The sequence below is a fragment of the Onychostoma macrolepis genome, chromosome 05, assembly GCF_012432095.1.
Source record: "Onychostoma macrolepis isolate SWU-2019 chromosome 05, ASM1243209v1, whole genome shotgun sequence".
Lineage (NCBI taxonomy): Eukaryota > Metazoa > Chordata > Actinopteri > Cypriniformes > Cyprinidae > Onychostoma > Onychostoma macrolepis.
Window position 1 is genome coordinate 3,769,117 of NC_081159.1, and position 16,499 is coordinate 3,785,615.

The 16,499-nt window shown below is 39.3% G+C and overlaps 1 protein-coding gene across 1 annotated transcript in view; it reads left to right on the forward strand.

Moving 5' to 3' along the window:
- LOC131540312 (uncharacterized) overlaps positions 1-16,499 on the forward strand; it is a 107,679-nt gene that overhangs the window by 36,995 nt on the left and 54,185 nt on the right. The window contains exons 10-13 of the mRNA XM_058774959.1: positions 62-3,651; positions 4,343-7,830; positions 8,439-8,693; positions 9,097-9,184. Coding sequence (XP_058630942.1) covers positions 62-3,651; positions 4,343-7,830; positions 8,439-8,693; positions 9,097-9,184 — 7,421 coding nt within the window. The remainder of the gene's footprint in view (positions 1-61; positions 3,652-4,342; positions 7,831-8,438; positions 8,694-9,096; positions 9,185-16,499) is intronic.

Genomic DNA, 16,499 nt, shown 5'->3' on the forward strand with positions numbered 1-16,499 from the left:
GTTCGTGGGCAAAGCAAATTGCCTGATAAAATGTCATATTTCTCTTTGAAATCAACTATAGCTCAAGGAACAAAAGGACCTTCGGCACCAGCTAACACAATTAAATCCACTATAGATATGTCTTTGGGCCGATCAGTCTCTAAGATATCTGAGGGATCAGCAGGAGAAATGCTTCCAAGTGGAGTAATGCCTCTTGTCAAAGATAAAGCAGCCATCAACAAATATTCAAGAAAAGACTCAATGGGAATGCCATTAATAGTTGATTCTTTTTCTGAGCAGGTCTCTCAAAAAACATCACCTTTTATATCATTACTAGAGGAAAAAGGTAATCCACACCAAATGCAATTACTAAATGGACGTCATACTACAGAACCTTTTTTGCGCCAACAGATCTCTACCTATCACCGAAATGGAATCCTCTCAATCTCAAATACACAAACTGTAGAATCTCAGCCCTTCAGCAAACCGATAGACTTCTCTGTCATTGTTTCACCTACACAGCGCAACTGCTCTTCTGTTCTGCAAAATGGACATCCTGTGGATTTTACTAGAAGTGAAGAAGAGAAATCAAGGATTGGAAGCAGATATCCAAAAACTGGTAGTAGCACTTTTAAGAAATCCTATGTTGGGGCTGTTGACCTGACTGCTGACATAATGATTGATGTAAATAGAAACAAAAGTGGTGATGACGTCAAAGATCTTTCATCTCCAAGGAGTACTAGCATATCCACTCAGAACACCTCAGCATGTTCAGCGGTTGTATATGCCACCACAACAAATAAGAAAGATTCTTATCAACTGCCAAGACATGAGGACATATTGGCCCCCCAATCAAAGAATGTAGCTAAACCTCAAGCATCATACCCATCTTTTCAGTCCAGTGTGCCTACACAAATGGCAGATATATCCATTCAGATGAAAAGTCATTTGCATGTCTCTAAACCTTCTGTACAACTAAAGAAAGAACAAAGTGAACCTGCTGAACCAATGAACACGCATCTTTTGAATAAGGAGCTTCCATTTGCAAGCAACACGAGTGTTGATCCACATGGCTCTCATCTCTCTGCACAAATCAGTAATTCATCTAAAATGGTGACCTTCAGTGACCTGCCCCCAAAATCTATGCCTCACATAAATTGCTCAGAGCATGCAACTTATCAGCAAGTAGCTCAAAGATCTATCATCAGTAGACAGGTGGTAACACACCAGTCAATTCCCTTGACGTTAACTGAGAATGAAGGGACTGAATTTGTTTTTACTTCAGCTGCTACTGCTTCAACTACAGTCTCAAGACCCAAAGGTATTATCAAACAATCAACAGTGGAAAGCTTTGGAGAAGATTGCACCCCTCAGAGTGGGACAGCTGCTTTCATCAGAAAGCCTTTAGCATTAGACAATACACTTGTTCAAACTTCAGTTGTTCCAGTTATATCAGTTCAAGATGTATCCACACCTGACCATGGTTTGTCACCTAACATTGTGTCTACTGCTGCAAACCTACCAGTGTCAACTTCTGCCATTGTACTAGAATCAGTAGTTGTTGTACCCACAAGTACAACAAACTCTCAAGTTTCCATGGCATGTTCAAGACCACTTTTAACAAGTCCTGCTGTCAAACCAAGTGTTATGGATGGTCATCAGCTATCTCCAGATCAAGTCTCAAATTCAAGCCCAGCCACAAAGATGTCAGTCAAAGGTTTGATATCGTTGTTTGATGGAGAAGGCTCCCAACCAGCAACCACTATCTCACAAAAAAGTGATCAAATATTACCGTCAATTGTCAAATCATCACAAAATGTTTGTTTTGAGTTTAACCAAGAAATGACAACATCTCCAAACTGGACAGTGACGAAAACAGCCGACATGTCAGTGATCAGCGGACCATCTACTGTTAAAGCACATGCGTCACCATCCTTAGTTGATCCATCCACAGTGCATCTTCCAAGTGTAGCAAATACTACACCACCTTCTGTAATAAGACCACCCGTCAAACCTAATGAAGTTTCACCAGTTCAAGCTCAAGTTTTCCCCACTGACCAGCCTTTAACAAGTGCACTCATACAACATCATAAAACAACCATTCCTCAGACTGAGGCATCTGCTCAAAGCTTTGCCCCAACGTTTAGTGGCACAATTTCTCAGCCAATGAATGTTTGTGTTATTCCAGAAGAGACACAGTCTCAAGAAAATACTTTTGGAAGCATCCACTTTCCTGAAGTTTCAGTCACAAGTGATAAATCCACCAGCCCTGCTACATCTTCCTGTGTGTCTACAGTTACTCCCTTAACACTTCAAACACAATTGAAAGAGATACCATTTATGGTCATGTCTTACAACCAGACTGATGCAGGCCAATCATGTGAAATATCAACTCAACATCATTCTGCTGCAGTCAGTGGATGTGATGCCCAGCATATGTCAGTTCAAGCCACTACACAGTTCTCTGTACCTCAAACAGCAGCTGTGTCTCGGTCCACCACAGTATCTTGTGTTGAAACAGACTGTGTTAGTCAGTCAGATGTTACTCCTCAGCAGCGTTATTTGTCTGAGATGATGTTTATTGAAGAGACACCATCTTTCATTCAAGTTTCACCCAATGAGCTAGAGGGACGGTCATTAGTCATTTCTGGTTTGGGCCCAAGAAAGATGCTTATACCTCAGATCATGATTTCAGAAGCTAGCAGTCCTGAAGACTGTCCTAGTGAGGAAGATACCATGACAGATGAACCTGATACAACAGAGAAAGATGATCCTGTCATTGACAAGACTCCTATGGAAAGCACTGATGGTTCTCAAGACAATTTAGCTATCGAGGTTGTGAAATCTCAAGAAACTGACAGTCAGAGCATAAAAATGAATCTCTCTAATATGGTGGCATCCCCAGAGGCTCTAACAGAGGTTTCAGTGATTAAACATGATAACTCTATTGATGTACTTACCAATTCTGATGTATTTTCAGCACCGTTAATACCAAGCACTGTTGAACAAAATGAGAGTATCTGCCCTGAGGCCAGCACTTCTGAAAAAACATATCCTGATGACGATTACAAGGAGGGTGGCCATGTGTCTAATCTAGAAGATGGTGCAAACACAGAATCAACAATGTGTAAAGAGAAAATAAAAGATCACAAGGTATCCTCTAAAGTAATGGCTAACAAATTGAGTATCATTTCTGAACCAGTGTCCTCAGGAACAGAAAATGTACCATCAGAAGACACTCTAAAAACCTCTAAAGTAATGTCTGATGAACTGAGTATCACTTCTGGACCAGTGTCCTCAGGAACAGAAAATGTACCATCAGAAGACACCCTAAAAACCTCTAAAGTAATGTCTGACGAACTGAGTATCACCTCTGGACCAGTGTCCTCAGGAACAGAAAATGTACCATCAGAAGACACCCTAAAAACCTCTAAAGTAATGTCTGACGAACTGAGTATCACCTCTGGACCAGTGTCCTCAGGAACAGAAAATGTACCATCAGAAGACACCCTAAAAACCTCTAAAGTGATGTCTGACGAACTGAGTATCACTTCTGGACCAGTGTCCTCAGGAACAGAAAATGTACCATCAGAAGACACCCTAAAAACCTCTAAAGTAATGTCTGACGAACTGAGTATCACCTCTGGACCAGTGTCCTCAGGAACAGAAAATGTACCATCAGAAGACACCCTAAAACCTCTAAAGTAATGTCTGATGAACTGAGTATCACCTCTGGACCAGTGTCCTCAGGAACAGAAAATGTACCATCAGAAGACACCCTAAAACCTCTAAAGTAATGTCTGACGAACTGAGTATCACCTCTGGACCAGTGTCCTCAGGAACAGAAAATGTACCATCAGAAGACACCCTAAAACCTCTAAAGTGATGTCTGACGAACTGAGTATCACTTCTGGACCAGTGTCCTCAGGAACAGAAAATGTACCATCAGAAGACACCCTAAAAACCTCTAAAGTAATGTCTGACGAACTGAGTATCACCTCTGGACCAGTGTCCTCAGGAACAGAAAATGTACCATCAGAAGACACCCTAAAACCTCTAAAGTAATGTCTGATGAACTGAGTATCACCTCTGGACCAGTGTCCTCAGGAACAGAAAATGTACCATCAGAAGACACCCTAAAACCTCTAAAGTAATGTCTGATGAACTGAGTATCACCTTCTGGACCAGTGTCCTCAGGAACAGAAAATGTACCATCAGAAGACACCCTAAAAACCTCTAAAGTAATGTCTGACGAACTGAGTATCACTTCTGGACCAGTGTCCTCAGGAACAGAAAATGTACCATCAGAAGACACCCTAAAAACCTCTAAAGTAATGTCTGACGAACTGAGTATCACCTCTAGACCAGTGTCCTCAGGAGCAGAAAAATAGACATTCTAAAAACCTCAAAATCTGAACCAAGTACAAAGGAAGTGGAAGGGCAGAGTTCAGGGCCTGCAAAATCACATGAAGAGGCAACACCCACCAGCACTGAGCCAGTTTCTTTTTCCACATCTGTTGAAGAGCAATCTGGCAAAGGCATATTCTCACTTTTTGGCACTTCATCTTCGGGTCAAACTCAGCCTCAGAGTGGACAGTCCATATTAGGAGGGATACTCCCTGGGTCTTCATCCTCTAAAGAAATACCAGGTACAGGATTATTCTCAATGTTTGGAAATTCTGGTCCTCAAGCAACACAAACACCATCTTCACATAAAGAGCCACCTGGAAAGGGCTTATTTTCTATATTTGGTGGATCTGTTGCTCAGCCACAACCTAACCAGCAAGGTTCACCTATGTCTGGCCCAAAGGATCTGCCTGTAGGACCAAGACTACCACACATGCCTACTCCAAGGATGGCTCCAGGACCTGGACCAAGAGGACCACCTGGACATGTTCCAAGAACTACATCAGGACCTGCACCAAGGGGACCAACACCAAGGGGTCCAACTCCAAGAGGGCCCACATCCAAAGAACCACTGGGAAAAGGACTATTTTCTGTGTTCGGTGGGTCTTCTCAGCCGACAGCACCAACAGGGGGAACTGCTGCAAAAACACCTGGATCTGGATCCTCAATACTTGGAGGTATTTTGCCTGGTTCTGGGGTCAAGGAAAACAATGGCCCTGGTTTATTTTCCATGTTTGGAGGAGGTAGTTCTCAATCCCAAGCACCAGCTGATGCTGCTACACCTGAATCTACCAATAAGGAATCAACAGGAAAAGGATTGTTTTCCATGTTTGGTGGACCAAGTCCAATGGCAAGCTCTGAGCCAGAAAGTCTCTTTAAAGTTCCTTCTGTGTTCTCATCAGATAAAACAAAATCTACTGGATTCAGCCTCATGTCTTTTGTGGATGATAAGAAATCTGATTCAAAACCTGCAGATGCATCCACTGTAGGGGCGGATTCTCTCACACGCAATATAACACCCCCACCTTTAACTGATGCAATTACAGATGAAAAAACATCAGTTGAGGCTAAAGAAGAGGTTCCTGCAGAGATCACCTTTGAACCTCCTGGCAAGAAGGATGAGAAACTGAATGATGAAATGAAGGATGAGTCTACGAATGATACAGGGAGGACTGATGAAATGCACTCTGCCATAAATGATGATACAAAGTCTGAAATGGTGACACTAATAAAAGAGACTGAAGAGGTACAAGCTGAAAAGGAAGAAACTTCTACGGTTGACAAAGTACATGAGGAACAAACCATTAATGAGAAACCTAATGAGGAGCTGGACATGAAAAATTACAAAGAAACTATAGCCACTAGGTCAGAGAAAACTGATTATGTGACACCAATAAACAAGACTGAAGAGATTGTACCTGTGACTGAGGAGCAGTCTAAAAATGAAGAAACTTCTGTGGTCGACAAAATGTATGAGGAACAAACCAATAATGAGCAACTTAAAATTGGGGAACTGGATGTGGAAAATGACAAAGAAACTGTAGCCACTGGTCCAGATTCTGACAAAGATTTAAACCAACATGTGCTTGAAAAATCATCAGAGCATGAGAGAGTTTTAGAGGCTTTTGATCTTGAGAAGCCATCAGAAGTCTTGTTAGAATCTGAGAAAACTGTAGAGCCTGAAAAATCATCTGAATCACAAGACCCAGTGCAGAAAAACATGGAATCAGAAGAATGTGTGGAACTGGAAAACTCTCAGGAAACTAACAAACCTCTGGATTCTGAGAAACCCTCAGAAAATGAGAAATCTCTCACTGAAGGAACAGGGAAAGTTGATGTACAAATAGCAGACAAAATTTCAGCTGAATCTGAAAAAGACACTGTATTGACTATTTCTGACAGCCAGCAAGCAGACCTTAAGGAAAAACCAGATGAAATCACAAAGCCACAAGAAAGTGACAAAACATTAATAGTGGCAACCACACAACCATCTTTAGATCCACAGTTGATTTCTTCTGTTCAGCAGCAGCAACGACCCAAACAAGACACTATTGTACTTCAGCCAGGAAATCTGGGTTTTCCTGCTCAGCCAAGACCAAGAATGGCAGGACCTTTTTGTCAGCCCAGACCTGGAATGCCTGACCCAAGAGGACCTAGACCAGCCATTTTCAATCAACCAAGACCAAGAATGCCTGGATCTCAAAGACCCCCAGAGCCTGCTGCATTTTCTGGGTTTATGTCAATGTTTTCTGGTCCAAGTGCTTCTAGCAAGCCAGCGACTTCTAGTTTCTTCTCAGTGCCACAGACCTCGTTCTTCAAGTCATCTCCACCTTCTGCTCCAGCACAACTGCAACCGCAACAGCAGAAGAGCTCATTTTTTAATCTTCCAACCAGCCTGCCAACAGACTCCCTCACAGGTGATCTGTTCGGATTGTTTAAAGGTACAGAAGCAGCAAAATCAGATGAAACCAAGCGGCCAGAGAAAGGTCATGATGGAACACAAGACTCTAAAGAGCAAATAAGCCTCACTGCTAGTAAGTCAAGTGCAGTCTCTGAACCTGAGTCAACTGTGGCAAGCAGTGAATTAGTAAATGAAGAACAACTGAAGCAAGGTGATTCAGAATCATTAAAGCTTGTTGAAGAGCAAGAGGTCAAATCTCCAGGTGAAACAAAATATGAAAGCAAGGAAATCACCGAGACATCTGAAACTATTCACACACAGACATCTGAATCGGGTTTGCCCTCAAAGGTACCACCAGGAGACAAAGAAACCCCACCATCAACACCCAAAGCAGTAGTTGAAGACAAACTACCAACCTCGCCACCTTCTAAAGGTATCTTTGCTTTACCTGGTTTATCAACATCCTCTCTTGGTGGTTTGATGTCTGGTGCATCAGAGACAGCCAAACCTTTCAGCTCTTTTTTTGGCTCTTCCACTCCTGCCCCTTCAGTCAGCACCAACCCTTCACAGCCACAAGCAGAGAGCAGTGGTCTGCTTTCCGGTCTAAAAGGTTTGTCTGCGGGTCTCTTCCAAGAAGAGAAGTCGGCTTCTGCAACGGAAGAGACAATGTCTTCAATGTTTGGAAGGAAAATAGGCTTCCCATGGCAAAGTTCACCCCCTCAGACCCCTCCTGCCACCCAGTCTAAACACCCGGACTTGAAGCCTGAAGAAAATGATGAACCAGAGGCTGATAAATTGTCACTTGAATCAGAGGTCACAGGAAGTGCAGATCCCAGTGATGCAGAAGGTCCAAGTGACAACTCTTCACATAAGCAGCCAAGCTTTGACACAAGTCCAGAGAGTCCGACAGCATTTAAACAAGGGGCATCCTGTCTGGAAGTAGAACATGTGGACAAATCCCAAATTTCCCAAGATTGCATAGACAAGGACAAGGACCCTCCTGATACAAATTCCAGCCTTCAACAGCAAACCTTTGATAAAAGGCTAGTAAAATCATAATAAATGGCTATTCTTTGGCCATTTATTATGGTTTGTTGTGAACAATACCCTCCATCTTTCCAGTATATATTAATTTGTTATTCATTATTATTCATTTTATTATTTATTCCTGTTATTGATCATTTTAATTTGGTTTCTTACAGTCTGACAAGACAATACATAAAGCAAATAACATTATAAGAACATTCCTTGCACAATCATTTAAAGAACCACTTAATCCTTTAATACTGTACTTACATTTGAAACATTAGAATTCACTGCTACTAATTAATTGTATATATTATTTTATATTTATCTTTCTTATCTAATGTTCTAATAAATTAAAATTAGCACTTTTGAAAATTGAATGTTTATTCAACTTTTTCCCGAAGATTCTTCATACTGCATTACTGTAATGACCTAATTGACTTATTGTATTATATTATATAACTGATTTTATTTAGTTTGAGACTACATTTAATCTGTTTTGGAAGTGACTCCCAATTGTTTATCCCGTTCCTTAAAAATACCACATTGAGCCAGTCAGTCTTAAACCTGTGCAGTTATTCTAGAATTGATTTGATAATTGCATCTTTTTGTGTTCCTTCACCAGCCCGGTGGACAGTTCTCGATTTGGGTCTTCTGGTAACCTTAGCCAAGCCAGTTCCCAGTTCAGCTCTGAGCCAGAAGAACAAAGCTATTCAGACTCTCAGATCAGGCCTTCTGTTGTTGCTCAACCTCTTCCACCCTCAGATGACACAGAAAAAGGGGAAAGAGAGATATTAGCAAATGTGGAGAAAGAAGTACAGGGAGAGAGTGCGCCCAAGCCAGTTGCTAATCAAGGGAGAAAGCCAGAGAGGCAGCAAAGGTAAGTCTTTCAGGTTGAATAGATGTGAATAGAGGATAGGTGTATTAATCTAGAAATTAAATAAATGTAAAGTACAACACTGTTAAAAGTGTATTGTTTGACCTTGATTGTAACTGTAATAAAACTTTGAATTAATTAAACATTGTTAATGATATCAGATTCGTGTTTTAAATGTTTGTTTCTGATCTGCATCTGATGTAAATACAATATCTAAATTTGAGTTTTGTTGCCCTTAATTTCATATCTCTTAGTTTTGAGACCATCTGTATGCTTCTAAGGTGACAAATTATATGTAAATGTGCAATATACTCTTCCAGGAAATGAACCAAAAGCGTAGTTACAGTGAGTGACTTCAGCCACATGGTTTGATGTCATTTAATTCAGATGTCATTTAATTTTTCAGTTTCTATGAGGATGGACCACCTCCTTTCTCTCCTTCCCGCCTGCGCTGGTTGAAGGCCATCAATAAAGTCAGAGTGAAGCTGCATGAGGTAGGAGGGAGAGAACAAAACGTCTCTCACCTTTTCAAACAGTTAAAAAAGAAATTATTCCTGTTTTTTGTCCTCCTCTTCCTCATCCTTTCACTTGCTTGCTCTCTTGATATTTATCTAAACTCAACAATTCCTAGTTCTTTGCCCTTCTGTTTGGTTGATTGAGATTCACATGACAAATTAAGTCACAAGCTGCTGTTGGGAATGAAAGTTATGACAGTTCAGTTATTTCCAATGTTTATTCCATTTGAATGGCCTGTATTTATAAGATAAGATGAAGGAATATATATTCGTTTTATTTTTGAAAATTACTAGTTTTTGTAATGTGCACTGTTGTGTATGTAAAATAAGTTTAGAATTATTATTATTATTATTATTATTATTATTTTTTTTTTTTTTTACAGCTCTTTGCTGTCGAGTTATCATCTTTGTGTTTCTTGATGCTTTGTGTGTTTATGTATGTGTGTGTTCCTAGAGAGATTCAGATTGATTGTAAACAGCCACTGAATGAATGTGTCATTGTAAGTGTCTGCTTACTTTCTTAAGCTTTTCCCTGAGTCATACTCTGGTTGCTTTGGTAATTGAAAAGATTGTGTGTCACCCAGTATGCTCTCTTATTGTTTAGCTGTGGTCTAATTTGGATTTGAGAGTTTTTATTTTTTTCATATTGTTTGACGTGGGCTGCTGAAAAGGCTGTAGGGTGCTTGTCGCTGTGACTTAATTCTTCCCACAGTACTAGATGATTGTTAACCCTGCAGGGAAGGCTTTTTTAAAATAAAGATTAAATGATTCTGTACTACTTAAGGTTTTTGGTGCAACCTAAGGTCTGTCAGTGGTTCTCTCAGTAACCCCGTTATACAAAATAGGATATTTGAGACGCCTTCAAAAGGTCATTTAAAGAATCTCCAATGGGATCCACCAGTGTGGCATTCTGAGAAACGCCTCAATTTTTCCCTCTCTCTCTCTCTCTCTCTCTCTCATAACATTGTCAGTGCAGAGGTTGTCATATAGACTCAGCATTGTGTCCTTGAGTGGTCTTGAGAGACAAAAGGTGGAGAGATCAGTAACAGAGATGATTCTCTTAGTGTACGTCAAAAATGCTAGCAACTGGAGCCCACCACTGTATGTTTTTTATTTTTATTTTATAAACAAAAGCAGTGTCACTAGAGAAATCGGATAATGGGAGAGAAATAATAGGCTAAAAAACAATCAAAACAAATGCCATAAAAAGTGTACAATAAACATGTAAATTCAATACATATATTAAAACATAAACATTTGTACATAATGTAAATGAAAGCCTTTTTCTTGAAAAAAGGTTTCAGGGTGCTAGTCGGGACCGATAGCCTTGTGGGCAGCGCACTGACATACAGCAGGCCTCCCAGGTTCGAATCCTTCAGACCTTTCCTGATCCTGCCCCCTCTCTCTCTCCCACTTTGCTTTCTGTCAGTTCTGATCTGTCCCATCATAATAAAGGCGAAAATGCCAAAGATAAATCTTTAAAAAAAAAAAATTAAATTAAATTCAGGGTGCTCACATGGATTTTTGATTTGGATTTTCTTCACAATTTATTATATTTTTCTTTTTTTTCCCACTTGATCTAACACAAACTAAGTGATAATGTAATTTTACCATAAAATGAAATAAATAGTCAAATATTGAATACTAAACAGGTAAATTTCAGTCTTGTATTTTGGATTCCTCAGATGCTGGAAAACTTCCACTAATCAATGATGGTAAAACCAAAGTAGGATGTTTTTTGTTGATGCTGTTTTGTTCTCGTTGATATTTGCAATCTGCCTCAGCAGCTGTGTCCTCTGATGCATGCAGCTGCTAGCGGGAGGGACCGTGGTGATGGGTGATTGCTTTATTGAGACAAAGGCAGTGACAGGGAAAGTGTTGGGCAGAAAAGTCGTCTCCAAATGATCACTATTTTTCTGCTGACAGCTTAAACAGTACCTTCCGCACTTAATGTTTGGAGTATTTGTTCAATTTCTTTATTAATGGATCTGAAGTGCAGAGGGTGTTCCTTTAGCATGTTATGTGTACTGTATGTTTGCATTATGTTCATTGTAAGTTAAGTGCTAGAGACAGGTGTCAAAAGGGACAAGCAATACAGACTATGATTATAAATATCTATACATAATCCAAAGTGCTGAATACTTCTTTGTTTAAAATAGCCATTTTATCTCAACAAGAAATAATTTGCCATGGCAACTAAGTGACATTACTATGGAAACACAACCTTGATTGTTGCATGTGGAGCTGCCCTTGGGCGCCTTTTATATGCATATTATTTTGTAGTTTGACTCAATGCAGACATAACCGTTGATCAGACTACATTTCTCTTTTTTAAGGACATTAAGTGCTGGTTCAAATTGCTGTCAGATGTCTTGAGAACGAGTTGAACCTGTTATTAACCAAGCTTAGCCATAGTGTTTTATTCATGTGGGTAATTTCATGCAGGATTAGGGAAGTGAATTTAAATATTCCTTTTTAGATCATTTGATAGATGTCATTATGCTGTCAACATATTTCCCTAAATTTTCATACTGAATTTATTATGGAACGTAGGAGTCTGTGTATTTTCTTTGAGGTGACCTGGTGGATCAAAAGAGACTGGCAATAAAATTGGCCCGAAGTAAGCTTTTATGCTAATTAAAACTGAGTATTATCACTGTTGTTGTGGTAACCATTAGTATCCAGCTTTTTAGTTTTAATACAAAGATTCAAAGCGATGACTTAAAATCACCCTGCTTGCAGTGATCAAGGTTTTGTGGAAGTGTTAAGAGTATGTCGAACAATGAATGAATTAGTGCACTTAAATTTAACAGCTGTAAAGCATGAATGGTGTCCCTTATGCTGCTTTAATTTGAAAACTCCTATGTGTACACATTTGTTAGCTTCCATTTAACAGTTGGTTCCAGAGCAAACTGCCGTAAACTAATAACAGGGACAGTCTCGCTGCAGTAACCCTAGGTTAAGGAACTTGTGCAAATCTTGATTGGCCTAAACGCCATTGTTGCTCACTTGAACTATGGGAAAGAAATTCTTGAAGGGTTGTTTCACAAGGAGTTAGCAACTGAATTCCCTCATGAATGGCCGCTAGCATAGTGTACAAATGGTAATTTAAAGCTGCAGTCCGTAACTTTTCTGGGTTAAAAATGATCCAAAATCAATATTTGATCAAGTACATAACCAGCCAGTGTTCAAAACTATCACCTTACTTTAGCCCGATTCACAATGGTTAGCTTATAATAATGTTTTCTAATATGAGTGATATGGGTAGGTTTTCGAGCATGGCACTGCATCATTACGTCACGTCTGTAAACACAAAGAAGTTGTCCCGTCTAGTAGGCTATCGCATGTGAGGAATCCTGCAGGTGGCGGATCATTTATAGCCTTTTCTCACAGCAGCTAGAATAATTAAATGTATCATTTTGATGGCGGATTGTAATCCAGAAAGGATTATGTGTTTATGAAACACGTGTGAATGAATTATATTCCAGTTTTAAATGTGCTTCTGATTACAGATAGCCTGGGATTACACACGATTTGTATTTTAAAGAAAACCAGTTCGAAGGGAGCATAGTTTGCCTTTTTGGGTTAAAAGAATTGGTCCCACTTTATATTAGGTGGCCTTAACTACTATGTACTTACATTTAATTTAATCATTTGGTACAATGCACTTATTGTGTACATGCATGTTTTTACATTGTACTTATATTTTTAAAAAATACCTATATGTAATTACATCTGTAATTAATTTCTGTAATTACATTTATAATTACACTGTTGACCCATCCCTTACACCTTAACCCACCCTTAAACCTACCCAGACCACCAAACCTGTCCCTAACCTTACCCCTATCCCACCTCAATAGCAGCAATAGTGTTTTGCAATACAGTATGAACACAATAAGTACATTGTACTTATTTTTTGATGTAAGTACATAGTAGTTAAGGCCACCTAATATAAAGTGTGACCAAAGAATTTCTTAATATGAAATTCGAATGGTATGACAATTAGATATTAGACTGTACAGAAATTGAAATCTACACGCTAATACACACTATACTCATTGTCACGCAATGCTGATGTTGTTAACATTAATAATTTGAGAATAAAGTATAACAATAATAATAATTTGCACGGTTAGATGTGATATGAGCTAGCCGATCGTTAGATTTAATTACCATTGGTAGCGCGATTTATTGTAATGCTTTTTTCCTCAGTTGGTCAGAACAAATGTGGCAGACTTGTTACTTGTTCAGATATACGGTGAAAATTCTTATTTGGGTTATATATTCCAAGATGTAGGCTAGAATCTGTGATTCCTAAGTACAGTATCCACACCGGTGCGGTGACTGACTGCCACACACACTCCTCAAAACATTAGATTCATCCGCGCTGGAGCTGTGCCAGAGTACAACCCCACGGAAGATAATTCCGCACAGAGCTGCAATTCCAGGTTTTCAAACAGAGATGGCGACAAAGAGGCAAAACTTACAGACTGCAGCTTTAAAGGAAGAAATTTTGCCATGTGATCTTGTGTGGCATATTCTTGAGATTAATTTTAAGACCATTTAAACACCACATATTCTTTGTGTATTTACATACTTTTTTTTTCCACAAGCAACACATTACGAGATTCATATAGAAGCTAAATATAGATTTTAACACACTTGATTTTAACATTGTGTGAGAAGTAGCAGGCTTTGTTGACTTAAAGCTTTTTTGACACTTTTTTTTTTTTTTAACATTTAAAATGAGTGTTCTTTTTATATTCATGACAATATAAGAGGACAGGAGATGGGAAAGATGATGAGAGCTGAAAGCTGTAAGATGATGGGATCAGATTTGTCCTACAGGATTAAAACTGAATTTGAACAGGGGAATGATAAAGGCATATTTGCACAATGCGTCTGTCCGTTTGTTAGCTCTTATAGTATAAATTTCACATTTCTTTCTAACACACTTTAGAAATGGCGAGGCATCTATTAACAGCGCACACATAGTACAAGCTTTCCCCTGTGGAGTTGAAGCTGTTGGGTTTTTTTCTTACATGATGAATGACTTTGTTCTAGTGGCTTATTCAATAACCACAAGAATGATTATTTGGACAATATTCTGCTTTGTTTTTTTATTCCTTATATTTAGTACTTGTTAAAGGCTTTTTGTGCCTATGAATTTAGTTCTAATACATTGTTCAGGAAGGAAGGAAGATTTTGCGTCATCTGTCTCTGTGATGACATGTGGCTAAGCATCATTTTAATACAAGTTTAACAGAAGAATGACCTGATTAAAGCACTGCACTGAGCTCTTTTAAACTTTTTCTTATATACCAAACATAAAGGCACACAAAGAGCCTTATAGAACATGGGTCTATTTATGTAGGCCATTTTCTTTATGAAATTGAGGACAGAATATATTTATTTATATTCCAGACCGGACGGACATTAATATCCTTCAGACTTCAAATCACTGTGCCCATTACAATAGTCATCCTCAGAGCTGGAAAACCCTAGAGAGACAGAAGGGAGAAGAAGTGTCAAAGAAAATCAGAGCGATAGAGAGGGGGAGATAGAAGCTGAGCGGAAGGGAGAGAGAGAGAATGGAGCGAATGAATTGGATAAGGAAGAGTTTCTGAATCTGAGTAGTGAGTATGCACAGAATACTAACTGGAAGGAATCAAAGGCATGTAGGATGACATTGGCTGAAAGTCACCAAAGAAATTCACCCCTCCCAATCGCACCTCAGCTTCCTTTTCCTGCTGATTTCCCTACAGCGTCCACAGAACCTGTGATAACACTGTGACAGTCTTTACTTCTCCAATGTTGTCTCCCTAATCAGAAGATCAAAGAGAAAATGCCTAGAGGGAGTGTGGATGAGAAACGCGGTGAATGGTATGCCATCCAGTAGCTTGTGTATTCGGTTGATGGAGCATCGATCAGGCAGTACAGAGCATTGTGGAGAGAATTTTTTATATATATAATTTTATATATATCGCGATTAATCGCATCCAAAATAAAAGTTTTTATTTATTTGTATATATTATTTTTTGTAACTTATTCAAAAAGTGAAACATTCATATATTATAGATTCTCTACATGTAAAGTAAAACTTTTCAAAACTTTTTTTTTTTTTTTAATTTTGATGATTAGAGCTTACAGCTCATGAAAGTAAAAAATCCAGTATCTCAAAATATTAGAATATTTCCTAAGATCAATCAAAAAAAATATTTTAAAAACAGAAAAGTTCCAGTTCTTTAATGTATGTTCATTTATGCACTCAATACTTGGTCGGGGCTCTTTAACACAAACTCCAGCATCAGTGAGGTGTGGCATGGAAGCGATCAGCCTGTGGCACTGCTGAGGCACTATTGAGCCTTCAGCTCGTCTGGATTGTTGGATCAACTGTAAGCACAGTAATATCATGGTCCGCAAACCACTTAGAAAGGTTTTGGCACTGTGGGCAGGTGCTAAAGTCCTGCTGGAAAAGGAAATCAGCATCTCCATAAAGCTTGTCAGCAGATGGAAGCATAAAGTGCTCGAAAAATCTCCTGGTAGACAGCTGCATTGACTTTGGACTTGATAAAACACAATGGACCAACACCAGCAGACGTCATGGCACCCCAAATCATCACTGACTTCGGAAACTTCACACTGGACTTCAAGCAGCTTGGATTCTGTGCATCCAGTCTTCCTCCAGACTCCAGACCTCGATTTCCAAATGAAATGCAAATTTTACTTTTATCTTGTAAAAAGGGACTTTGGACCACTGAGCAACAGTCCAGTTCTTTTTCTCTTTAGCCCAGGTCGGATACTTCTGATGTTGTTTCTGTTTCAAAAGTGGCTTTGGTAGCTCTTTTCCTGAAGACGTCTGAGCGTGGTGACTCTTGATGCACTGACTCCAGCTTCAGTCCACTCCTTGTGAAGCTCTCCCAAGTGTTTGAATCGGCTTTGCTTGACAGTATTCTCAAGCTTGCAGTCATCCCTGTTGCTTGTGCACCTTTTCCTACCCAATTTCTTCTTTCCAGTCAAGTTTGCATTTAATATGCTTTGATACAGCACTCTGTGAACAGCCACCCCTTTCAGTAATGACCTTCTGTGACTTACCCTCTTTGTAGAGGGTGTCAATGATTGTTTTCTGGACACTTGCCAAGTCAGCAGTCTTCCCCATTATTGTGGTTTCAAAGAACAAGAGATACCCAGAATTTATACTGTAAGGATGGTCATTTAATGAAACTCAAATGTAAATATTATAATATTTTGAGATACTGGATTTTTGACTTTCATGAGCTGTGAACTCTAA